Raw genomic sequence first — 27,627 nt, forward strand, 5'->3', positions numbered from 1 at the left:
CCCATTTTTCCCACATCTTCTCCAGCATTTATGTTGATCTTTTCCTATCATCTTAGCCAATCTGAGAGGTATGAAGTGGTACCTTAGAGTTGCTTTAATTTACATTTCTCTAATCAATACTGATTTAGAGCCTTATTCACATGACTAGAAATGGCTTTAAATTATTCTGAAAATTGTCTGTTCATGTCCCTCGGCCATAATCAACTGGAGAATGACTTCTATTATAAATTTAAGTCAGTTCTCTGTATATTTTAGAAATGAAACCTTTATCAGAAATACTGGCTGTAAAGTTTTTTACCCAGCTTTCTACTTCCTTTTTAATCTTGGCTGCATTGGTTTTGTTTGTGCAAAAACCTTTTAATTTAATGTAATCAACATTATCCATTTTGTATTTCAAATGTTCTCTAGTTCTTCTTTTGCCAAAAATTCCTCCCTTTTCCACAAATCTAACAGGTAGATCCTTTCCTTGCTGTACTAACTTTATTCTGAGCTTTTGATAGCATCTATTAAGCTGTCCCTTTTCTATTCATACATATATACCAATTTATGATTTTTCCTGATACTTAGTGAATTGTTCAAGGAAAGAAATTGACAATATAATACAATTTTATGCTGTTTGCAGACAGCAGGATTCATGTTCCAAGTAAACCAGTAAATTGTTGCGATTATTGTATAAAAATATGTACCAAATTCAGAAATTGAAATCCTATCATGTTAGACTAGATTGACTCTGATTGTGATATACCATAGCTTTATTAATTGAGAACTGGCCTCCAAGGCAGGAAGATATGGGCTCAAGTCACATTTCTTTACTTCTCTAGACCGTTTTCTTATTTATAAACTGAGGGAATTGTTCTAGATAACTCCCAAGGCCCTTCTACCTGAACATTTAGTGAATTCTTTAAGAATTTAAAGGAGGAGAAAGGAGAAAGATAAAAACTTAATATTTACTTTGTGACATACTCTACTTCATTCTCATTTATTTGTACTTTAGTTAGCACTAGCCATCTTCTATTTCACTTTCTAATGACATGATTTTTGCTATCCTTTCTATTTGAATTTCTTTCTCTTTAATATTTTCTCAATAAAATATGTTCACGTTTTATATATATATATATATATATATATATATATATATATATATGTATATATGTATATATAATAGTTTGTTGTTTTTTTTTAAAGTGGGCAACTTGAATTCTTAAAAGGTTTAATTGTATGTATTATGGTCCAAGTTGATAAGTTTGTGATGGTCATGGGTTATGGTAGGGTTTTTAACTCAGATTGTGTCATATAGATGCCTTTCACAATTTGCTGAAGCCTATAGACTCCTTGTGAAAATGTTTTTAAATGCATAAAGCAAAATATATATATTATCATAGAGGAAAACTATTATGTTGAAGTATAGTTATCAAAATATATTTCGTGGACTCAAGGTTATTAGTCTTATAATTTGGCCACCAGATGAGTCAAATGAAAGAAGATAGCGGAAATGAAGAAATATATAATTCATAGAAATGGTTATAAGGTATCTGCTTATAAAGAGAAGAGATATTGTGGTTTTTATTTTCAGATGACTAAAGATGAAGTCTGAAAATTATACGGAAAGGTAGGGAGGTTTACTAGTAGGTCAGGAAAGATTAAGTTGGAAAGAGGGAGAGAATGTTGTGTTCATTTATATTAAAATCATTGCTCTAAAGTTAGGATAGGAAAACTCCTTGAAAGAGTAAGGGGGGGCAGCTAGTGGGTGTAGTGGATAGAGCACCAGCCTTGAATTTAGGAGCAGATCTCAGACACTTAACACTTCCTAGCTGTGTTACCCTGGGCAAGTCACTTAATCCTAGCCTCCGGGAAAAAAAAAAAAGAAAGAGTAAGGGGAACTACCTTAATTGGGAGCTGTAGGTGAATATCTGAGCTTTAAACGCAATTTAATCACTGTTTTTGTATATTCTGGTCAACAGATCTTTGTGCTTCTTAACTATGAAGTTTTGGATTAAGTAGTATATTTAACATGTCAATTTAGACTTATGTTCAAAAATAACTTGATAGATTAGAAGTTTGGGGCTGGTAATGTTTGCTGGTTACTTGTAAGAGACATTTCCTCTTTAATTGTGTTTCTTAGGAGCTATGAGAGAAAATTAATTTTTCTACATTTCTTATGAATAAATAATTCCAAAAAGCAAGTATCCAAACTAATTAAGTTTAGTTCCCTATGGAGTGTATCTGCTTAAGTGATTTATAAATTATGATGAAATGACTTAAGTGTCTTCCTAAAAATTTGCTTATTACTCCTGGTTTTATATTCCTCTAGTTAGATAATATTTTTATTTTGAAATTAGAATAATTGGAATAAACCAAACCATGTCATTCTGAATATGTTTAAGAATTTTAAATTTTTAAAGAATTAGGAATTGTGAGTTTTAAGAATTTAAAAATTTATTTATGTTAAAATCTTAAATAATATATTAGCAAAAAGACTTCAGAAAATCATCCTCAGGATAATACACTATGCTCAAGTAGGATTTATACCAGGAATGCAGGGCTGGTTTAATATTAGGAAAAATATTAGTATAATTGACCATATTAATAATCAAATTAATAAGAATTTTTAAATTTTATAAGAATAAGAAATCTCATACTATTATTTGGTGATCTATTTCTACATATAAAATTTTAATTTGCCTTTTGGATTTTGTTTTCTCAGCAAAGATTAACTTAGACTATTATACTTATATTAAAAGTGTGATCAACTGATTAATGGAACCATAGGCAGTGATGTGACTTGTACAGTACTTGAAATCAAGAAGATTCATCTTCCTAACTTCAAATACCTTACTAGCCGTGTGATCCTGGCCAAATTATTTAACCTGTTTGCCTCAGTTTCCTCATCTGTGAAATGAGCTGGAAAAAGAAATGGCTAACCACTCTAATATCTTTGCCAAGAAAATTCCAAATGGGGTCATGAAGAGTTGGACACAACTGAAATGATTGAACTTTTGAATTTTAGTCTTCTAAGATTTTTGTTATGAATAAATTGTTGTAATTGACTTTATCCAGATTTGCTTTTTTTTACTAGAAATTTATGTCTAACATGGCTTAAAATAAGGAGGTCATAGAAGAAAGGAATCTTTTTTAAAAAAAAATTTTATTTGTTTAAAATTAAATATGAAATAAAAAAAAGCAAATAGAAAAAGAAAAACAAAGTAAACATTGTCTTCTGCTCAACAGAACATCAGGGATGATTCAAAATATGCAACAATATATTTCCATTTCAAGAATACATATATAACATGAACCAAATCAATTCCTATAGAGCAGTAATGAACTGAATCAGCTTTACCCAGCGAAAGAATTCTGGGAGATGACTATGAACCACTATATAGAATTCCCAATCCCTCTATTTTTGTCCGCCTGCATTTTTTATTTCCTTTACAGGCTAATTGTACACTATTTCAAAGTCTGATTCTTTTTGTACAGCAAAACAACTGTTTGGACATGTATACATATATTGTATTTAATTTATGCTTTAACACATTTAACATGTATTGGTTAACCTGCCATCTGGGGGGAGGAGGGGAAAAATTAGAACAAAATGTTTGGCAATTGTCAATGCTATAAAATTACCCATGCATCTATCTTATAAATAAAAACTATAATTAATAAAAAACGAATACAGATATAATAATAGAAAACATATTCATAACTGTCCTTCTTTGCTTCCTTGTGGGTTATTATTTTGTTCTTTGCTGTACACTTTTTTTACTCTATTCTTTTTCTCCCTTTTAGCACCCCTTCTCCCTTGGTCTCCCACAAGTAGACTATAGTTAAGCAGAAATATGGTTGTTGTCCTTTGTTCTCGAAGAGCAACAAAATGACATCATTATATTAAAGTTGAATTACAATGTGTACGACTGTGGCTGATTAAACCAGTTAGGATCTTAGAATGCTCTACCATAAGTGAGGCACAAATAATCCCTATGAACATTTGGGGTAGACTTTCTAACCTTGGGCATCTCACATTTCTTTTAATCTACTTTAATTCTGGTTTGCTTATAGAGCATAGCACCTTCTCTGGTGGCATGCCATGCTGGGCAGTAGTTCTGTCCTAGTGTCTCCCATATCATAAAAACGTTCTAAACGTTTTTAAGAGACATCTTGAAAGTGTTCTTATATCAGTTTTTCTTACCACCAAGTGAGAACTTATCCCGTGCGAGTTCTCTGTAAAATAATTGTTTTGGCAAACATACATTTGATATTTGAACAATGTGGCCAGCCCAGTGGAGTTGTGCTCTCTGCAGTAGAGTTGAAATACCTGGCAGATTAGTTTCAGAAATTACCTCAGTGTCTGTTTTTTTATCCTGCCAGGTGATCTTCAGGATCTTCCTAAGACAATGCAAATGGAAATGATTGAGTTTCCTGACATGGTGCTGGTAGACTGTCCAGATTTCACAGGCATAGAACAATATGGTCAGCACAATGGTTCTGTAGGCCTTAAGTCTAGTAGTCAGTTACCTCTCTTCTCTTACACTTTTATAGTTGAAGTGCACTATAGGTCCTTTGCCCATAAATAGCCTTCAGTACATCATAAAAATGCTTTGAATTGTTATTATAAGCATAAAACTGAGTTTCATCTGCTTTCTTACTGAGCTAAGAATCCTGCATTTCTTTTGAGTTTTCATTGTATTTTACTTTTGATGAAATTGAATGCTACCTTCTTAGATATAGATGTATTCTCTTTCTGGTATACTCTGTGGAGTTCCTCAATTTTCATTTAGCAGCTTCTAAATTTCCCCATCATTTTCATCAAACTAATCTTGATGTTTGCAAATGTTCTAACCCAGATGAGCAAATTTCATTGTTGTACACCAAATCTCTGAAAGCTGCCTGCTCATTTTCTGCTCCATTGTTGCCAACTCTGTATTGGCCCAATTTACTCTCCAAGTTGGCAGCAAACTATTCCTTCTCTGAGAAACACTCTAATCTGTTGATATTAATTCTTTTAATTGTCTTTTTTGCATTGGGTCTGATGTTTTTGTTGAATGTGAATATTCAGCTTGAAGGGATAAAAAAAATTATCAATCCAACATACTGCACCATACATTGCTTTTTGTTACTCTCACATCCTTTGTGTCTCTTCTTGCATTCATATAGTCCTACTAAATGCCAGTGTTTGCTGCAAGAGTGCATACATGAAATTTTATTACATTTAGTTTAATGGAATAGTGTTGGTGATGAGAAGGTCATGAGATGCACAAGTCTTAAATAGTAAAACAGCATTGTTGTTGCAGTTTCCAGGCCCGTTCCTCCCCAAAACTCCCTCTAACATTAAAATCATCTAGAATGACAAAACTTTTCTTCTTTTGGTATTTTGACAATAAGAATATTGAGGTATTCATAAAATTTTTTCACAATTTTTTTTCATGAAATTTTTTTTTCATAAAATTTTTCTTTGACCTTATGAAGGTGGAAGTACATACACTGATTGTGGTGGCGTGACTTTTGTCTGCAAGTGACAGTCAATTTGTTTACTAGATTATTAGATATGAACTTTTTTACTAGATTAGTTTTGATTGTACATCCTACACTAGCTTCACTGTGGCCACTTCAGAAAAATATATGTCCAGCTCCTACTTTAGTAAGCTGACCTTGGCTTTATTTCACTCAGGGCTGCTATTTGGATATAAAACCTGTTGTTCTCTCTAGTAAGGAGAGCTTTTGTTCAATGAGACGCTTCAGAGCAGCTCCAATGATCTTGTGATGAAGAGAGACATCTATACCCAGAGAGAGGACTGTGGGAACTGAGTGTGGACCACAACATAGCATTTTCACTCTTTTTGTTATTGTTTGCTTGCATTTTGTTTTCCTTCTCATTTTTTTCCTTTTTTATTTGATTTTTCTTGGGCAGCAAGATAATTGTATAAATATATATGCCTATATTGGATTTAACATACTTTTTTTTAACCATGTTTAACATATATTGGATTACTTGCTATCTAGGGGAGAGAGTGAGGAAAAGGGGGGAGGATTGGAACACAAGGTTTTGCAAGAGTCAGTGTTGAAAAATTATTCATTCATATCTTTTGAAAATTAAAAAGCTTTATTTAAAAAAAAAATCCTAAAAAAGAAAAAAAAAAAGAAGAGCTGTCCTTTCAGGTCTATTGGATTTTGTGTTGTCTATAAGTATGTACATATTCCATGTATTGATGGCAAGTGGAATCAGCTTTTCAGAAGTTTGTGTATATTTTTTAGTGTCTCAGCCACAGGGTGGAATCCCTGCGTGCCATGGTAATCAGCCCAGGCTTGTGCAAGCAGAACCTTTTTAGGGCACCTTTTCTAGCCCCTTTCTCATATATGGAGGTGAGCAGTGCGATCCTTAGAAGGCTGCTTGGACATCCAGAGAGTTGCTGCATCCCATGGCTGCTTCTAATCAGAAGGCAGTTCTGTGCCCTGGGCCGCCTGTGGGCAGGTTTGTGACTACAGCTCTCAGTGTGTCCACACCTGCTGCTTTGTCATTTTCCCATCACCACAGGGCTTTGAAGGTAAAAATGTAAAAATATTATGGTGATGTCTTTGATTCATGGATTTTGGTGAGGCAGAGTTGCATGAAGTCTTCAGCCTCAGTCTCTTACTGATCCACCACTACCCAGGGCAGGACAGAGTCAAGACAAGAGATGGTGACTGAAAATGCAGTTTATGACCTTAGTGTCTCCAATGTCTAACCAACCTCCAAGTGCTCCCCCACACCTGCTTTTCCTACCTTCTTGGTTGTTAGAACAAATTATTCTCATGTGAACATTTCTACCAGGTAAATCTTTTCCATGCTTGGGGTAGACACCTCCCTAATTCACCAGAGGGCTTGAGACCTTTTAGTTATGCTCAACTTGGTTTAGTCTGTCTCCCCAAACGGTTTAGCAAGTGTGGCTGCTGTATATGCTACAGCTTCTTAGAACCACAGGTGGTAAGAGTGAGTTAGTGAGTGCACACACACACACACACACACATATGCATATACACAGACACCTGCACACATATATATCTATATATACATGTACAAATACCTTTATGCATATCTCTCTCTTTCTCTCTCTCTCTATGTATATATTTGCACATACATGGATATGCATCTAACACAATTTTAATATGGCTGACATTTAATGTAGAGTTCTCTCTTGATTGAATCTTTTAAGTTTGACTTTGTCTGATATCAAGGATTACTAACCCTACTTTTTTTTTTTTTTTTTTTTTATAAATTCTAATCCTGATCCTTGTAATTGTGTTTGGGTATATCTCTTATTTCTTATCCCTGATAGCTCTTCTACTTTAGTTCTACTCTTTAACCAGCTTTGCTGTTATTTACTTAACCTTCCCTTACCTATGGATCTCTCATTTAGCTTCTCTCCCCTTTCCGTTCTTGTTTATCCCATTTCCATTCATCTATATATCTTATCACATACCCGTTTAAGCTTCTTCTGCACACTACTTTATCGTATACCACATTTTTCTCCCTCTTTATCTGTTTTCCATTAATCTATGCACCTTGTCCCACTGCAATAAATTTTTACATCCTTTTGTGCCCCATCTTTTATTGTTTCCTCCCCCCTTATTTCTTTTACAGATGTTAGAGGATGCCATACTCTTTATGGTATATATACATATTGTTCCCCATATAACCCATTTCTAATGTGAGTGGGTTTTTCAAAACTACTATCCCTTCTTCCCCATGTAATGTTTGTGTTCTTCCTCTGCCACTTATTGTATAGCATGTACTATTGTTACTTTTTCCTTAACAGTTTTGCTTTGTAGAGTCATAGTATAAACTTTTATATGTTAAATTTTCTATAGAATTCAGGTTTGGTTGACAAAAAATCTTGAATATCTGTGAGTTCATTGAATGTTTATTTTTTCATTCAGTATTATTCTTAATTTTACTGGATTTCTGGCTACAAGTCTTGTTCTTTTGATTGTCAACATGTAATATTTCAGGATCTGGGGGCTTCTAGTGTAGCTGCTGATAGATCCTGTTCAATTCTAATTGTACCTACAGCATATTTGGATTGGTTTTTGTTGTTTCTTGTAGAATTTTCTATTTGATCTCTGGGTTTCAAATTGTATCAATAATGTTCTTATATATTTTTCTTAGGGTCACTTTGAGATTGTGATTGACCTAATTTCCCCTTCTTTTACTATCACTACAGAACACTTTTCTTCAATTACTTCTTGTACTACTGAGATAAGGTTCTTTTCTTGGTCACAGTTTTCAGGTAGTCCAATTATTCTTATGTCTTCAAATCTACTTGATGAGAAGATCTACTTCTCCAACACTGTTGTTTTTCTTATGTTTCACTTTGTCTTCAAGTTTTTCATTCTTTATATTTTGTTTTGTTATTTCTTGATTTCTTATAGCTTCACTAGCTTCCCATTGCTCAAGTACAATTTACAAAGAATCATTTTCTCTTTTAAAACTCTGGATCTCTTTTTCTAGTTGGCTGACTTGCTTTTTATAATTTTCTTGTTGGGTGATGGTGGTAATTCTTTTTATTTTTAAAAGTTTTTCTTCAGTCTTTCATTTGGTTTTTGAAGTCTTTTTTGAGTTCTTCTTCGAATTTTTTCCTGGGCAGGTAGTCATTTAATTACTCTTTGGAACAAGAGGCTTTTTTTTTTTTTTTTTTTTTTTTAAACTTCACCTTCTTTGAAGGTGAATCCTAGTCTTTTCTATTCTCATAGTAAGTTTCTATGATTACATTCTTTCTCCTTTGCCTGCTCATTTTTTAAAAATGAGAACTTATTAGTATAAATCTTTTTGTTAAACATTTTGTTACAGTAAGAATTTGTTGTACCAGGATCTGATTTTTAATATGACAGAGCATGATGTAGTGTAATCTAGTAGACAGAACAGGATAATCTGGATTCCTGTCTCCTTGCAAGTTTAGTCTAAGATTCTAATTTACATACTATAAATTGACAATTTTATTTTCCATGGGGCTCCTTACCCCTTGCCAAATTATGGGCATTTTAAGTAAATGGGGAAAAAAAAAAAACTAATGGCACTTTTCATTAGTGGTATTAAGAGAGAAAATATAAAATCCTTTAAACTTTCTATTATTAAAGATCTTAGAATAGAACCCAGATAGATTGTGCTTTCTCTTCTTCCATCATTATTCTGGCAAGGTTCTTGATTCTGATCAAATTTTACTTCTAATATAGTTCATTAACTTTTTATTTCTAGAATCTGAGGACTTCATAGAAGTTGTTTGAAGAATTTTTGGAGTAGTTTAATATTTCTGGACAGTATCAAAAATATGAATTGTGCTGGAAGACACAAAAAAGAAGGTTTTTTAAGGTGTTTGTAACTATATACTAAATATTTCTTCAGAATGAAGAAAATCCCCATAATTGATTATTGGCTATTAGTATTGTTACTTGTTTATTATATGAGCATGTTTTTCTTTTTATCCTCTTTTTATTCTTCCCAGATTGGAGAAATTAGATTTGTTCAAAACAAAATAAAACCTTAACATGTTTAAAAAAAAACAAAAAAACTTGTTTAATTTCTTTCTATTTGTCATTTTGACTATTAATTGTTCTTGCTAAGGTTAGGAGCATATTCATTATGATATCAGGGATTGATTCTTCTCCTGTTCTTTATACAATATGAAAACCTTTGATAGCTCCCTATTATCTCTAGAATAAAATCAAACTATCCCTTAGATTGGTATTTAAAGCTATCCTTTGGCTCCATCTCATCTATCTTTTTAGCTATGTCTCATCATTTTCCTACATATCCTTTACATTCTAGTATAACTACTATTTATTATCTCAATATTTAGTAATTTTATTTAGTAATACCTAAATATTGCTAGTTATTAGCCATGTTGCAAACCATCTCTATGCATTTATATGGTTTCCTCCTATTCTGAAATATACTCCCTCCTCATCGTTTCCTTTTAGAATCTGTTGTCTTCAGTTTTCAAGATCCATGCTCATGCTTCATTCTGCTAGAGGAATTTACTCCCTTGCAGGCAGGGACATTTTTGTGTTTGTTTCCCTAGTGCCTCACACAGTGCCTGGCATATGATAAGCAAATAACAGATATTTTAATATTATCGAACTGCATTCCAAGCCAGCAATAACCTGTGTGTGGTATGTTAATCTTCTTGGTAGCTTTAAATAAGCTCCTTTATGGCATCTTTGGAACTAAGCTCATATTCAGAAGATTGACCTTGTTTGAGGGGCTTATGTTTTTATCTGAGTAAGCTGGGGTATACTACAAACTAAACTGTCAGTACATACCTAATGTTCGATACAGTATCTTGATCAATTTTCTTCTTTGACTTGTTGGAAAATGTTCTTGTTGTCATTTTCAATTTGAGTCCCCTTTTTCTTGCCTTTTTTTTCCCTTTCCTGACTGATCTCTAGTACCTATTAAGTGACTTGTGGAAATATTGGGGAATGTCTTATGCAGATAGACTAATTTCTACACTCTTGCTCTTGTTTTTATTTTGCCTCTTTGTTCTTTACTTTGCCTGCATTCTTTCTAGGCATTTGTCCACAATTGAAGAGAATTTGTGAGTGTCTTTTATGGTAGGCACACTGATCGTAGTTGCTGCAACAGTTTCTCAAAATTGATTTGGGAGTATAGACTGGGGATTACTTGCTTGAAAGCAAAAAGAGTTCCAAACTTTGAACCCTGGGATTGTGGCACTGGATTAAGAAGTCTAAATAATGGGAGACATGGAGTTTTTATTTAGGCTTCCTAGCTAAGCAATTCTTCTTCCCAAAGATTCACATACTCTGAATTATAATACTGGATTGCAAAGTCTTAATCTTGGTTTCCTTTCTTACTATGTTTCCCAACATGAAACCATGTCCATGAGCCTCATTTCTTACTAGTTGTCATGCTACTCATGAAATTCTCTCTCAGTAGAAGTTTCTGGATTGTTAGATTTGAGAATACTTGGTTTGAGATTACCTTTATGGCTAGCAACAGAAACACATACTGATAAGCATTGCCTCCTCACTCCTCACTCCCTCCTGCAGAGCCACATCCTATTGCTTCATTTTCTAGATTTCTCTGGGGTTAAAGAAAGGTAGAAAGCAGAAAAGAAGGAAAAGGCCTGCACCTTTGAGTATTACCTCATATCGATCAGCACAAAGGTGGCTTCTCCCAAAATCCTGAGCCAACTAATTCATTTTAAGGCAGGTGAGGATAACAGTACAGGTAGGTGAGAGTGGAAGGAGCGATGAACAAAAGGATGGGCCAGGAGTAATAGGGGTAATAGAAATGGAGGGTAAAGCCCCTTCATAATATTTACTCAGACTTATCAGATTGATTTAGAAATGTCCTTGATGGGATATGAACAGACAATTCTCAGAGGAAGAAATTGAAACTATATCCACTCACATGAAAGAGTGTTCCAAATCACTACTGATCAGAGAAATGCAAATTAAGACCACTCTGAGATACCACTACACACCTGTCAGATTGGCTAAGATGACAGGAACAAATAATGACAAATGTTGGAGGGGATGTGGGGAAATTGGGACACTAATACATTGCTGGTGGAGTTGTGAAAGAATCCAGCCATTCTGGAGAGCAATCTGGAATTATGCCCAAAAAGTTATCAAACTGTGCATACCCTTTGACCCAGCAGCGCTACTACTGGGATTATATCCCAAAGAAATACTAAAGAGCGGAAAGAGACATATATGTGCCAAAATGTTTGTGGCAGCTCTTTTTGTTGTAGCTAGAAACTGGAAGATGAATGGATGTCCATCAGTTGGAGAATGGTTGGGTAAATTGTGGTATATGAAGGTTATGGAATATTATTGCTCGGTAAGAAATGACCAGCAGGAGGAATATAGAGAGGCCTGGAGAGACTTAAATCAACTGATGCTGAGTGAAATGAGCAGAACCAGAAGATCACTGTACACTTCAACAACAATACTGTATGAGGATGTATTCTGATGGAAGTGGAAATCTTCAACATAAAGAAGATCCAACTCACTTCCAGTTGATCAATGATGGACAGAGGTAGCTACACCCAGAGAAGAAACACTGGGAGGGGAATGAAAATTGTTAGCACTAATATCTGTCTGCCCAGGTTGCATGTACCTTCGGATTCTAATGTTTATTGTGCAACAAGAAAATGATATTCGCACACATGTATTGTACCTAGACTATATTGTAACACATGTAAAATGTATGGTATTGCCTGTCGTCGGGGGGAGGGAATAGAGGGAGGGGGGGGTAATTTGGAAAAATGAATACAAGGGATAATATTATAAAATATATATATATATATAATAAAAAAAAAAAAAAAAAAGAAATGTCCTTGATGGAATCATCTACATTGTTTTAATTGTAGTTTGATATTCATATAAATGTAGGAACTCTCAATAATGAAGGAAACAATGTTCCTACAGATATATATTTGCTGCATATAATTGTGTTTTTATAACATATATTGATTGTAGTATTGTTTTCTTTTGCATACTGTCTATTTATCCTGTATGAACTTAATTGTCTGTTTCTATCTCTTTTATTCCATTGTGATTTCCTTGAAAGTAGAGATCTTTTTTGGTACCCCAGCAATATACTTGACAAATTCAGTAAATGCTTTCTAAGTATTGTTGATTGATTAGATTAAATAGGCTTTTGAAAACTATTTTAGATCCCTAAATACTCTTTTTCTATTAAAGAACTGTTTCTTCCTTCCAGTAGAAATGCCCCTAAAAACAGTTAGTTTTTAAGAGTCAATTCTTTCAGTATCAAAGGGTAATATGTATTTCCATAAAAGAGGCTGAATTATCTGGGTTCCCAATTTCTGTTTATTATCTTTATAACTTTGCTTAGATCAACCTCTCTCTCCTAGGAAATAATATATTTTAAAACTCATTTTATTGGTAACAGTGATTTTAATGTATTGTTATTTGTAATAACCTGTAATATGTGATAGGTGACCTTGGGGTTAGAATAAGTGGCTCGGGGTAAGACCAGATACAGAAGAGCTTTGTTACTTATGACCTGTGGCTGAGGTCACATATATAGTGTTTTGAGACCATTTGGAGGGAACTTAGCTTATTTATTTAGAGGGTTCTCCATATGGATGAAGTAGAAGGTTTGGAAACTGCTTCCTTCCTTTAAAAAAAGAAAAAGAAAAAAAGGCTGTCTTCAGACTCAGCAATGCCTTCCTTTAAGATCTCTTACATGTGTTGGCTTATGGCATAAGCAAATCACAGCCTATCAGTGCACCAGACAACTGAATTATAAAATGCAAAGCAGATGTAGATCTACAATGGGAGTAGGAATAGTTCATTGAGAATTTCTTGCAGCAATGTAGTCATAGGTCCAATTTTTAAAAATCATTTCTGTGATACTTGTTTTCCTAAATAATTTTATTTCAAAATATAACTGGTTGGATTAAATCAACTATTGTGTTCTGATTTCTGCCCCTCCTTATAATGAGTGCACTTCTTGAAGATTAGAATTTATAAATATTTTTCAATTGAGTAATGTTTCCATTTCAAATGTTGTGATGTCTAAAGAGGAATTATCAAACCTTCTAAGTGTTTGCTTAATTTAATTACACTCTCTGGGCATAATCTATTTGAGATTAAAAACAAATCTTATTTACCTTTATAATTAAATAAAAGTTTAAAGCAACTTGTTAAATAAGGTATTTCATTTTTCCTATAGTTAATTTTGTGATCTTTATATTATACTGTAACAATAGTTCTTATTCTTTCCAATAGAATTTCAAATAAAAATTGGATTTCTTTTTTATTCTGGTGTTTAATAGTACATCTGAAGAAAATAATTTACTATCTCATCCTGACCAATTCTGAATAGTTTGTGAAGCAGGAAAAATTTTATCTTCTTGTCATGTAATATATAGATAGATATGTATTTTTATTTATTATTATTTTTTTCCCCCTGACGCTGGGGTTAAGTGACTTGCCCAGGTTCACACAGCTAGGAAGGTGTTAAGTGTCTGAGACCAGATTTGAACTAGAGTCCTCCTGAATTCAGGGCTGGTGCTCTATCCACTGTGCCAATTAGCTGCCCCTCGATATGTATTTTTAATGAAAATATTGGTTACTCTTTTTTAAAAGGTTCTGTTTCATTTTATTTAACTAAGTTACCATATTGCATACTGAGTATGTTTTTCTCTTTCCTTGTTGATTAATAACAGGGAGTATTGCTTCAAAAAAAATTTTTTTTTCCAGTAAAGTTTTCATTCTTCTTGGTTGTCTCTAATTTGAATTTGCCTTAAATAAACATGTTATCTCTTATGTGTGTATACATATGTGTATATATGTATACCTAAATATCTACATCTACATATACATATTGGTCTGTTTTTACCATTCCCCATATACTTCTGGGTTTAATGATAGAGACAGATTTTCTAATTTAATTTAAAATATCTTAGTTGGAAAAAAGTCTGAAATGGAAATTCATTCAAGAAGGAGAAAATAAAATAGGTAAAATGAAGGTGCATTTTTTTTTTTTTTTTTTTTTTGGTGTCATTTCATTCAAGGAGTTAATATTAGAATTCATCATTTCTTGCTTTAAAATATTTTCTGTGGGAAGAAATGACGAAACATAGTTATCAAAATTAGTTTTTATTGATTTAGAAAGTTGGAAAACTGTTCTTTGTCTGAAAAACTGATCCTTTGTGATTCTGGAAGATCCATTAAAATGATATCACAGCTATTTATTAAGTAGCTATTAAGTCAGGCCTTGTGCTAGACACTGGGAATACGAAGAAAGTGAAAGACCTTGCCCCTTAAAAAACTTAACTTCTAGACCCCATGTACATTTAAATATATATAATACAAATATAAAAACTAGTCTGGGAAGTGAAGTTGGTGATGGTAACAGATACTAGGGATTCTAAGAGATAAAGGCAAATAAGGAGAACATTTTCAAAGATTCATTTTTCTAACTATAGCTCTCATGCATATCTGATTGTAAACTGGATTGATTTGAGTAGCTATGATTCTTGGGACCATTCAGAATTACTTATCATAAAAACAGACTATTATCTATGGCTTAAGTAAGATAGGCCATTTTGTATATATTTCACTTTCTCTTTGAGGCTTTAATGACAGTATATATATATATATATATATATATATATATGTGTGTGTGTGTGTGTGTGTGTGTGTATGTATATGAGTGTGTGTATATGCATACTTATATATACATATATTTATATATGTGTATATATATCTATATTTAATCTCCATCTATATCCATGATTAACTGTAGCCCGCTGAAACTCCTTAATACTCAAAAAGGCACAAATGATCTGGCAGTGGTCATATTTCGCAAACCACCAGTTTGGCTCCTTCCAAGACTACATAGCCATCTCCTGGAGAAGCAACACTTCTAGAGAAGGGGACAGCCATCGCTACCAACTGCCACACTATCACTTCTATTTTTAATTTTTTAGATGCTACTAATTCTTCATTATTATTCATCTTTGTTTTTATTTAAATCAGGACATTGTTACAATGGTTATGTTATGTTAAACATTTACTGCTTTTGAGTTGGTGTATTAATATTTTATTTTTAGGAGCTTTCTATTTGAGAAATTCTTAAGTAAGTAAAGGGAATATCTTTATTTTGGGCTCTGCTTTGTAGCCTAATTACTTACTCCTCTTTTTTTCATCAGTCTTATCAGGGCTGTGAAATTATAAGTAATTAAATGTAGATAAAAAGTGCTTAGAACAACAAACAAGAGTCAGTATCCCATGTATGTGTAAATTTGTTGCCAAAATATAACCTGTAAATAAATATTTCCAATATGATGGTCAATCAGATGTATTAAATAGAAAAATAATATAAGGGTACTAGAACTTTTTGCTCCAAGGAAAAAAAATTAGTACACTGGACTGGTTATATACATTGGTCTTCAATTTAATATAAACACATTGGTGTTGTGTTTTCTAAACTTTCCTCTCCCCTCAAGTTAAGAGGCAAAGATTCTTTATGCTGCTTGACAGCAGACTAATTTCAAGGGAATTTAGCAAAGAGATCATGGAGATAATTGTATTGTGGATTGAAATGGGCTAAAGTTCTAAGGGAAGCTAGTGTTCTTTCATCTTTTTAATGGGATTACTATTTATTATTTGATCTATCTTCTTCAAGACAGACCACTTAAAGGTCTTCATTGCCCTGGATATCTTGAACTGAGCACAATGCTCTAGATGTGGTGTGAGAAGGGAAGCAAAACTGTCACTTTCTCAATACTCTGTGTTCCATCATTCTTTATGTAGCCTATGATAACTTTTATTGACCACCAGATCATATTCTTGACTCATTGAACTTGAAGTCCAGTAAAACCCCTTGATCTTTCTCACATTAAATACTGTCTCAGTATGCCTATGCCATCTTATATTGGTAAAGTCAATTTTTGAACCCTAAGTTATCCCATAAATATTATATTGCCTTCTATTAGTTACAACCCAATTTTCTAGTTCTGTAAAGATCTTTTTAGATACTTTATATTGGTTATTCCTCAAAGCTTTTGTTTGATTTGCACATTGGTTAAGCATGTTATTTATGTCTTTATCTAGGTCATCGATAAAAATCTAATCTACTTAATTTCATGGGCACCATTCTGGAGACTTTCTTTCAATTTGACATGGTATCATTAATAATTATTCTTTGAATAATAGTTCTAAATTGATTTAATTATAGTATGGTATAATCCATAGCTCATCGTTTCCTTAATATTAACATGGGAATAGTAATAAAGTTCTAGCATTTTTTTTTTTAATATTGACTAAAGTATTTTTTTTTTTTCTGAATGGTTAGTCATCAACTGAGTCATAGTTTTAATCAACAACAACAAAACACTTCACCTAATGAGATTGTTTTCTTACTTGTAAAATGAAGGGGATACTTGCTTACTTAACTTTTATGGTTGTTATGAGGAAAATATACCATAAACTGTGAGATACTGAATAAATTTAAGTCATTATTAAATACATTATTATTATTTTTCTGACTCACTGCCAGTTCTTTTTTTCTTTTCTTTTGTTTTATTTTATGGTAAGTTTTTAGTAGCTGGCTATTTCTTCTTTATATTTTGCTGCATAGCTTCCTTGGACTTTTTTGCTCAAATTTCAAAAAGATGAGCATTGGTTCAGGTCATTTGCAGAATGGTGTGTCTTGAAATTCTTTTCATCTGCTGTAATGATATAAGCTGTCTCTTTTTTATACACATTTCTGATGAACATACCTTGTCCCGAATTCTTCTGGAGAGCAGATGGTTTTCTTGGGAAGAAGAGAAGGTTGGAATGATATTCTTTCAGATGTCATACATTTGCTTAGAGATGTTTTGTGGGCTCCCTAGAGATACTAATAGTTCATACCACTTTTTGCTGAATATTTGCCAACTTTAGTTTTTCTGATCTGAATCTTCTACTAAGATATCCTTTGGTGTGATATCAGAACAGTATTACATTTCACATTTGGCCAAATAGGATTAGATTCACAAGGAAGGGCAATGTGCTGAGCTTTTACTTTATGAGCCTCTCTAGCTAGCTAACTAAAATAATGTGAAAACTCTTTTTTGCCATTCTTTATGGAAATGAGACTTCAGAATCATGACATTATGTCTGGGCATCATATTGTTTTCCTAAAATAACTTCATTCTTTGACCACATAGTTATAGTTCCTTTGAAGCTTGCACTAATTTTGTTTGCTCAATGGCCATATTTCCATGTTAGTAATGTTGTTAAGACATAGACTAAAAACTCAAGGAAAATAAGGTAAGAAAAAGTCTTTTTGATCTGCATTCAGACTACATCTGTTCTTTCTTTGGAGATGCATAGCATTTTTCATCATCAAATCTTTCAGAATTGTTTTGGATCATTATATTGTTGAGAGTATCTAAGTTATTCAGTTGATCATCATACAATGGTTTTGCTCATTTCACTTTCATTGTAAGTCTTTCCAGGTTTTTCTGAAAGCGTTCTGCTCTTTATTTGTCTTGGCTCAATAGTATTCCATCACAATCACATATTACAACTTGTTCAGCCATTTCCCAATTTGCCACCATTAAAAAAGCTGCTATAAATGTTTTGTACATATGGATCCTTTTCCTCTTTGTTTTTTATCTCGTGGGTTATAGACCTAAGAGTTATTGCTTGGGGTGTGTGTGTGTGTGTGTGTGTGTGTGTGTGTGTGTGTGTGTGTGAGAGAGAGAGAGAGAGAGAGAGAGAGAGAGAGAGAGAGAGAGAGAGAGAGAGAGAGAGAGAATAGGAGAGTATCTGAGAGTTGTTTTAATTTGCATTTCTCTGATATAGTGATTTAGAGTATTTTTAAAATTAATTTTATAATTATAACTTTTTTTTTTTTTTACTACATATGCATGGGTAATTTTTTTTACAACATTATCCCTTGTACTCACTATTATTTTCCCCTCCTTCCCTCCACTCCCTCCTCTAGATGGCAGGCATTCCCATACAAGTTAAATATGTTATAGTATATCCTAGATACAATATATGTGTGCAGAACCGAATTCCCCCCCACACACACACACACAGGAAAAATTGGATTCAAAAGGTAAAAATAACCTGGAAAGAAAAATAAAAATGCAAACAATTTACACTCATTTCTCAGTGTTCCTTCTCTGGATGTAGCTGATTCTGTCCATCATCGATCAATTAGATCTGAATTAGATCTTCTCTTTGTTGAAGATATCCACTTCCATCAGAATACATCCTCATACAGTATTGTTGTTGAAGTGTATAATGATTAGAGTGTTTTTAAAATATTATTATCCATAGCTTTGATTACTTTGCTTGAAAACAAGGTTTTCAATTAAGGAAGTTTATCAATTTAGAAATAACCCATATTTCTCTAAATTTGATTCAGTTTTCTGAGAAATGAGCTCTTTTTCAAAGAAACTTGTTATCAATTTTTTTCACAATTAACATTTACTATGTTCTCTTTCCCCTAGTTTCTTACTCTCTTTTCCCCCTACATATTCTCAAAAAAGGTGTTTTGCTTTTCACTTTTACTTTTCCCAATCTATCAAACACACCTTGACCCCTACCCCCTACCCTTCACCCTCATTTTTTTCCCTTACTTTATAGTTTAAGATAGATTTATATACCCAAATAAGCATGTATATTCCCTCTTTGGTCAGAGTAAAGTTCTCTTGCTCTCTGTCACTGAGACTCAATATTGTGACCCAGATCCAAATATGGTCAGTGCAACAAATTTGCATCCCTGGTGCCAACAAAAGGACCCTTTATAATCTTCTGATCAGTTGTCTGACTTTTTACCATCTGTAGTCTGAGAGGTCCAGTAACCACCATTGATTGCCATCACTGGTCACCCACAAAATCTACAGCTAGTTTGCTGGGGGAGGAGCCTGTTCTGGCCTGTGCTAGCTTCCATTTTACTCTTACTCTGGTGCAACAGATCTTTGCTGCCCATTTTCTAAATGGATTGAAAAATTGCTTTACTCTGTCCTTTTGTACATTTTGCTACTTTGTTTAGAGGACTTTGGGAAGAATTCAACAAGTTCCTGCCTTTTCTCCCTAATCTTGGGTTCTGCCCTTGCTTTATAGTTTATTGAAATACAAACATAATATGAAATGAAATTGAAAGAAATATGGGGTGTCTGTTTTCTATGACTCTAAAACTAAAGGTAAGAAACAGACAAAAACTTTAAGTCTTTTCAGAATGGTGATCTATCTGGAGTACTGTTACCTTATAAATAAGATAATATAATATAATATAATAAGTGTTTACTTATAAACACTTTGGCATAAACTTTGATTTTTTTTTGTGAAATCTATAACTCATATGAAAAATATAAACAGGAATTATATAAAAATACCTAATATGGAAATCATGTAATTAACCACTTTGCTTCCATTTTCTTTTTATTTGACTATAATACAAAAGTGATATGTGATTAATTTTGAAGTTTATTCTTATTGAAATATATATATATATATATATATATATATATATATATAACATTGTAAAGATTTTTTGCTGTTTTTTTCATGAGCATGTATGAACTTAAACATTACTTCATAATAGCCACTAACAACTGTAGCTCTTTTATGTTTGTTTAATATTTCTTTGGGCATAGTTCCAAATTGCCCTCCAGAATGGCTGGATCCTTCACATTTCCATCCACAATGTATTAGTATTCCAATTTTCCCACATTCCGTCCAACATTTATCATTATCTTTTCTTATCATTTTAACCAATCTGAGAGAGGTGAGGTAGATGACATGACAAAAATGCAGATTTATACTTGATTTTTTTTATATACATGTATATGTATATATAAATTATACATAAATCTTCCTAGCATTTTCTTTATCTTTTTAAATTTTTCTTTTAAAAATCTTGTTTAATATTTGTTTTTTCACAATTACATGTAAAAACAACTGTAACATTTTTTTTCTTTCAAATTTTGGGTTTCAAATTCTGTCCTTCTTTCCCTTCCTTCCCTTGTTAAGAAGGCAATTTAATTTGACATAGACTGTACATGCCTAGTCATGTAAAACACATTTCTAGGTAAATTATTCTGTGGGAAAAAAAGAAGACAAGAAAAATCAAGAAGGTAAAGAAAAATTTTGTCTTTGAGCTGCATTCAAAGCTCTTATCAGTTCTTTTTCTGGAGGTGGATAGCACTTTTCATCATAAGCCCTACAGATTGTATTAAGTCCTGGCATTTTCTCTACTCAAAATATTGAATACTTAGCATTTCTATGGGATGCAAAAATACATAGTTGTACTGGGTGGTTTTATTTTAGTAGTGTTTTATTCAAGTTAGATTAAATCAAGATTCAGCTACCTTGTAAATTTTTTCAGTTTTTTGTTGACCCTGGGGAGCCAGACATTAAGACATTTGTCTTAAACTATATCATGCAAGTTTACATGGTACTTTGGAATATGATTAACCCATTTTATTATCTATGTGACTAGTGAGATATAGCATCTGCTGTTCTACTTTCTTCAACTGCATGATTTTTCTTTTTTTTAATCCAAATAATAATTGCTTACTTAGGAAAATATGCCTTATAGTTCTTGATATTTAAGTCCAGTGATACAACAGGGAAAAAAAATCTTGTGAGTTTTTTTATGACTTGTCATTATGGACTGGAGGTGTTCCTGACTTTTCCAAAGTGAACCTGCAGAATATCAGCTTCACTGGTTCAACCATGCCTCAAACAGTCCATGCAGCAGATGGTCTATTTTCTGAATATCTGCCTAAGTAAATTATGAAGAGGCTAATCACCAATTAAATGGATGCTAGGAGATAAGTTGTTTGGCCATGGCAAAATGGCCTATTAGATCCACTTCTTCAGCAATGTCATGATGGTTAAATGGGAAGAATGTACCTAAGTCGTCCAGTTTTAGATTATCTATACTGTTGATTGTAGGTGCTCTAAATATAAGGTAATTATTGAGTGACTGAGTCAGTAAAGAACTGGAGAAACTAAATTATATAATTCTTGGCATTCTGAAAATAAATTAAAATAAAACATAAAAAGTGGTTGCAACTAAATTGGAGAATAGCTCATTGGTTGTTTTTGGAGAAACAAATGAAAGACTTGGTGGCGTTTTATCATGCGTGTAAAGTCAACAAAAATCACAATTTGTTGGGACACTTGATCCTTTTATACAACCATTTCCAAAGTGTATACTGTGAGTTAAAATAAGAGTTTATGTGATAACATGTTGAAGAGGAAGAAGAGTAAGGAAATTCAAGTGAAAATTCAGTAAGACATTCTGTATTAAATCAACACATACTTATTTGTTGACTTAAATTCAGGGCTGGATATGGGGGATAAGGGTGAGGAACAGTAAAAAACATATTAGAAAACATGATTCAGAGATAAGAAATTTGAAAGACCAAGGATAGAAGTCTATTGCTTATTTTATATAATCTTTTTATCAAGAATAGCATCTGAATGGTGCTGGACATGGAACCTCCAATTAATTACTTATTTTTGTCATTTATTTATTTAAAAAATAAGTTTTATTGATGCATTTTATTTTTATGCCAGACATTTATTTCTCAGTAATCATTTCTCTATTCCTCACTATTTGAACTATTCTTTTTTATTAAGAAAAGTACTTTATAATATTTGATTATATCTTGACAGCTTATGTCATATTTTATGTTCTCAATTCCAGACTTCTCTTCTGAAAAAGATGAGGTGGGATTCATCATCAGTTCTCTGGTTCTATAATTACTGATCACTTAATTGTTAGTTAAAATTTGACTAATTTTTAGCATTTTATGATTGTAATAATTGTTTCTTTTGTAGTCTTGGGTATGTTTATTTCAAATTAATCATATTTGACATTTCTTACATACTGATGCTACATTATTGTTCCTGTCTCATAATTTTTTCCTATATATTATAATTGATGAATACTTCCTCACACCAATTAGATTTTGCTACCTACCACCAAAAATATTTTTATGTGTACACATACACCCATAGACACACACACACACACACACACACACACACACACACACACACACACACACACACAGCAACAAATTCATTGTATTAAAGAATATGAGCAGTTTACTGACTTGATGTGTACTTCCAATTTTTTCCTCAATTGGGTCAATTCATAACTGGCGGTAAAATGAACTTTATTTTTAGGTGTGGAAATGAGATAAGTAGATCATCACAAGCTAGTAGATATCTGAAGCTGGATTGGAACTCAAGTCTTTCTGACTCCAGGTCCAGTGCTCTTATCTATTCTGCCATCTTCTTGCCTCAAAGAACAATAGCAAGTTGAGCTAATGATATTTATAAGTTAGATATTATATATTCTTGGATCTGTTTCACATTGGAAGCAAACCTTCTAAAATGCAGCAAAGATTTTCCTGGAAATATTGTTAGAAATACAAGTTTGCTGCAATTACTGGCTAAACTTAAAAGATGACATCCTAAACTCCCAAGCAATAATTTCTGTTCTTGTTCTGCTTTTTCTGTGCTTGCTTTTATCATTTCTGAAATAATCTTTTTTATTTCTCATAGGTGATCTACTGTTCATTTGGTGGAACATCCAAAGGGCTACACTTTAATAATCTGATAGTAGGACTTGTTCTTCTTACAAGAGGGAGAGATGAAGAAAAAGCAAAATGTGAGTAATTAGGGCATTAAAATTTTAAGTGTAACTCTTAAGATTATGATGGCTATCATGACAAAGCAAAAGTTACATTCATTAGTTAGATTTAATTATTTTTGGTAATTTATTTTCTTCTTTATCTTAGTTATCAACTGTTCTTTTTTGCATAATATAAGTCTAAATTGGAGAAGTGTAGTGAACAGAATCTCAATTCTTCTGTTTTCTTTATAATGTGTGGGAATAATGTTCAAATGAATAGAAATATATATGAGGGGGCTGCTAGGTGGCAAGGGGGCTGCTAGGTGGCGCAGTGGATAGAGCACCAGCCCTGAATTCAGGAGGACCCGAGTTCAAATGTGCTCTCAGACACTTAACACTTCCTAGCTGTGTGACCCTGGGCAAGTCACTTAACCCCAGCCTCAGGGGGGGGGGGAAGAAATATATCAGTTTTTCTAGTAGCTATCAGGTTTAAAGATAATATACAATGTATCTTAACCAAGTTTCAAGTATGTTTCTTGATTAATGTTTTTAATATATATTTTTCTATAGTACATATGGAGTACTTATTCCATACACTCAACAATTTCATCAGAGAATAAAAATGTTTTGACAGTTATTAAAAATTCCAGTAAAGCTGAGTCAACTATCACATGGAAAACAGAATGAAGTTGGAAGAATTAGCTATATCACTAGAAAATCTTGAATTAAAAATATATTTCTAAAGCTACATTTAGATTTCTCCCTATTATTATCAACAATTTAAATTGTTTTGTTTTGTTTTTTCTTTTAGACATTTTTAGTCTTTTTTCAAATGAATCTGGGAGTTATGTTGTACGGGAAGAAATGGAAAGGATGCTCCATGTCGTGGATGGAAAAGTCCCAGATACACTTAGGAGGTGCTTTTCAGAGGTAATTTTTAAAATGTTTAATTTATACATACTCTTGACAGATTTTGAACTACTTTTAGACCCATGTTGTTTAAAGGTGTGAGTACTAAGTTACAGTTATGGATACTCTTGACCTAGAAATAGGTAGATGGTTTCTCAACACTTTGTATAACTATTATCCATGCATATATCTGGTAAATAAAAACTATTAAAATATATTAAAAAAAAAAAAAAAAACAAACAATTTGTATAACTAAAAGGCTGCTTCCGTGCCTGTATTATCAGAAGATTAGCTGTCATACCTGTAACAAACTAGTTGTCTTAACTTTCTGCTTGAACCTTTGTTTTTTCACTGCCACGATTAAAGAGACTTGGAATTTGAAATTTAAGATTCACAGAGTCTTGGTACCTGGTATTGTTATTTCTACTGGCTGAGGAAGCTAAACATTATCACTTGATAACACGTGTATCTATCATACTGATAAAATCCTTTTTATCACAAACAGTCCTGTTATAGTTATTACTATTTTTGTTTTTAGTGTTTTCCTTCAATAATTTGAGTGTTATGTTAAATAATCACAATTGTACTTTGTAGGGTTTAACAGTAACACAATGAATTTTTGGCCTGTTTTGAGTGAATTAATACTCTACTTTATTTTATCATTTATTTATAGCTTTCTTTTTAAAATTTTGATTTCTTTATTTTCTCTCAGAGTTTCTTTACTCATTGAGAAAACAAACATAATTATATAAATTATACATATGAAGCCATATAAAACATTTTTTTTTTTTCCATCATGAGTCTTTTAGAATTGTCTTGGATCACTGTATTGATCAAAATAGCCAATTCTTTCACATTTTATCATCCTATTCATAAGTCACAGATATGATTAATTTGTATTTCATTTCATCTCATTTTCTTTTGTTTTTATTTCTTTCTCTTTATCCCATCCTTCCTCAAAAATCTTTCTTCCAACTACTGCCTACCCCTTTATCTCTAAATCCTCAGTCCCCCAAATATTTCTTATTCCCTTTTTCTCCTATTTCCCTGTTGGGCAAGATAGATTTCCATACCCAACTGAGTATATATTTATTATTCCCTCTTTGAATCCATTAAGATGAGATTAAACTTCAAACATTGGTTCCTTCCTATTTTCTTTAGTGAGCTTTAATATTTATTTTACCATTTGGCCAGTTTTGTTTTTTAAGGATTATTTTTCTTCATTGACTTTTTGTACCTCCTTTTCTATTTTGCTGTTTTGCTTTCTAAATAGTTTTTTCCTTTGGTGAATTTTTCTACTTACTTTTTTATTTAGCTTATTCTATTTTTTAAGGATTTTTGTGTTTCTTTTATCATTAGACTATAAATTGTCTTAAGTTGAAAAAAATGTCTCTTGATTGTTCTGCCTTTCTAGAATTTGATATGAGGCATTTTTTTTTAAAATGTTAAAAGTTATTCAACTTTAAAGTTGTTTGGAGAATATTTGGAGAGTGCAGCTGGGTCCTATACTGCTTTGGAATCAGCAATTTATAAGTGACTTAGATTTCTGTGGAGAAAGAAAATAGAGGTTTGTTATTTCTAAGTACTACTTATGGATGTCTTTGTGTTTTTAATTTGGTAAGTGGTTTTGGAACTAAGTGGGTATTGCTTAGAAAGGGAGGGATGTTTCAAATCTAAATATTTATTGAGTGCCTAGGCATTGTGGTAAGCAGTGGGGAGGAATGATAGAAATTGCATAATCATTAATGACCTAAAGCATATAAATAGCTACTACTTAAATTGTAAGAGGAAAAAAAATTATAAGAGATTATCAAAATTTTCTCTCTCTCTCTCTTTTTTTTTTGAGTAATACAATTAAATTGTAGAAGAGGTTAGAGAAGGAAATTCAGTTCAAATTTGATATGGATGATCTACACACATAAATGATATTTCAAAATGTGTTTTTAGTGTTGAAAAATAATCTACTTGTAGTGTTAAAAAAAAAAAAGTTGAAAATACAGTTTTTCATTGTGTATCAATGTGTATAAATCATTGTTAATAATTTAGTGAACACCCACTTCTAAAGAATGTTAGAATTAACAATTCTGTACACTCTATTGATAAATTCTTCCATGTAAGACTTCTAGTGACACTCCTTCCAATTTAGCGGTTTTGAGCCAATTACAGAATTTCTGTTTATCAATTGGTTTAACTAGCATTTCTTTATATTCATTAACAGCTTACCATATGCCAGGACTACATAAACTTTCTCCATTTGTGATCCTTTTTTCATTAAAGAAAATTTTACGTGATCCTGAGTATGTAGGTATATAAAAATTAAACATTTACTGATAATAAAGCATAATTTTGCGACCCTCACCCCCATTCAGTTATGAGATTCCACATGGAGTTGCAGACCAGGGTTTAAGCTGGGCTTCTTAAACTAGCCAGGTACTTTGTTAAGTATTTGAATAAACAAAGGAAGGCAAAAATAAATCCCTGCTCTCAAGAACCTCCCAGTATAATGGAGGAGACCAAAAAAATTATGTACAGATAAGGAAATGTGTGTGTGTGTTAAGGAAGATTTGGAAAAACTTCTTTTGGGAGGTAGGGACTTTACGTGAAATTTGGTGCATATTCTAGAACTGTTAGGAGTTTTATAGAAAAAGAATTCCCCATACTGCTGCCTGCCATTCTGCCAACTTCAACATTTATTCACTGAACATCCAATCTAGTAAATTTCAGACTACTTTTCTGCAGAAAAATTTCTGTTCCCCATGATTGGAATCCAATTCCTTCTCACCTATATCTAGTTTGATATAGGGAGGCAGCAGGAAGGTCTGCAGATAGTGATTCTTGTTTGTCCATATGCAATCTACATAAATACCACTAAGAAAAGGTGGTGCACCAGGGCATCAGGAGGTCTCACACCTATACCCACAGCATCAACACGACCACATCTGGGGTACTGATGGGGAAAGCTGACAATTGCCTGGCAGCTTTGTTACCTGTTATCCAGTTCTAGGTCACAGATCCAGGGTAGATCAGAGCATGGTGGTATGGCCTAAGGGAGGCCCTGGATAGAGTACCTAGAAAGGAGAAAATTCAGAAACCAGCCATTAACATTGTGACTCATATCCCAGATACAGAGCTGGTTCTCATTTCTAGCATCTACTCCTTCCTGCAGAAGAAGAACCAGAGCAGGAATCCCAGATCAATTCTACCTTTTTGTAGCAATAGAGCTTTTCATCTTGCTTTTAGGGGCTATTTAGCAGCATTCTAATGTTGCTCAAATCCAAATCCAGGTCAGCAACTTGTAGAGCTCATACTTTACCCATAACACTTTGACCTGCAGAAGACTACTTTAGGAATACTGAAAACTTGGAAGCCCCCCAGTCTGTCCCTGTGATCCTGGAATTACACAATACTCAAATACCTCAAGAAAGCCAGGATCCAACCAACTTAGACCTGCTCTTCAGAAGTACAGAGAGTCCAATCCTAATAGTAAGTTTGAAGGTAGTCAGTAAATAAACATTCATTAAGTATCTATTATGTGTAAGGCACTTTATTAAAGGATAGGGATACAAAAAAGAGGCCAGAGTCTCCATACTTAATGT

General features: G+C 32.8%; 1 protein-coding gene across 1 annotated transcript in view; it reads left to right on the plus strand.

Annotated features, from left to right (window-relative positions):
* The window catches only part of USP32 (ubiquitin specific peptidase 32), a 218,945-nt gene that overhangs the window by 52,648 nt on the left and 138,670 nt on the right, over positions 1–27,627 (plus strand). Inside the window, 2 exon segments of the mRNA XM_074262000.1 lie at positions 23,053–23,158; positions 23,934–24,052. Coding sequence (XP_074118101.1) covers positions 23,053–23,158; positions 23,934–24,052 — 225 coding nt within the window.

The sequence above is a fragment of the Sminthopsis crassicaudata genome, chromosome 4 (genome assembly GCF_048593235.1).
Source record: "Sminthopsis crassicaudata isolate SCR6 chromosome 4, ASM4859323v1, whole genome shotgun sequence".
Taxonomy (NCBI): Eukaryota; Metazoa; Chordata; class Mammalia; order Dasyuromorphia; family Dasyuridae; genus Sminthopsis; species Sminthopsis crassicaudata.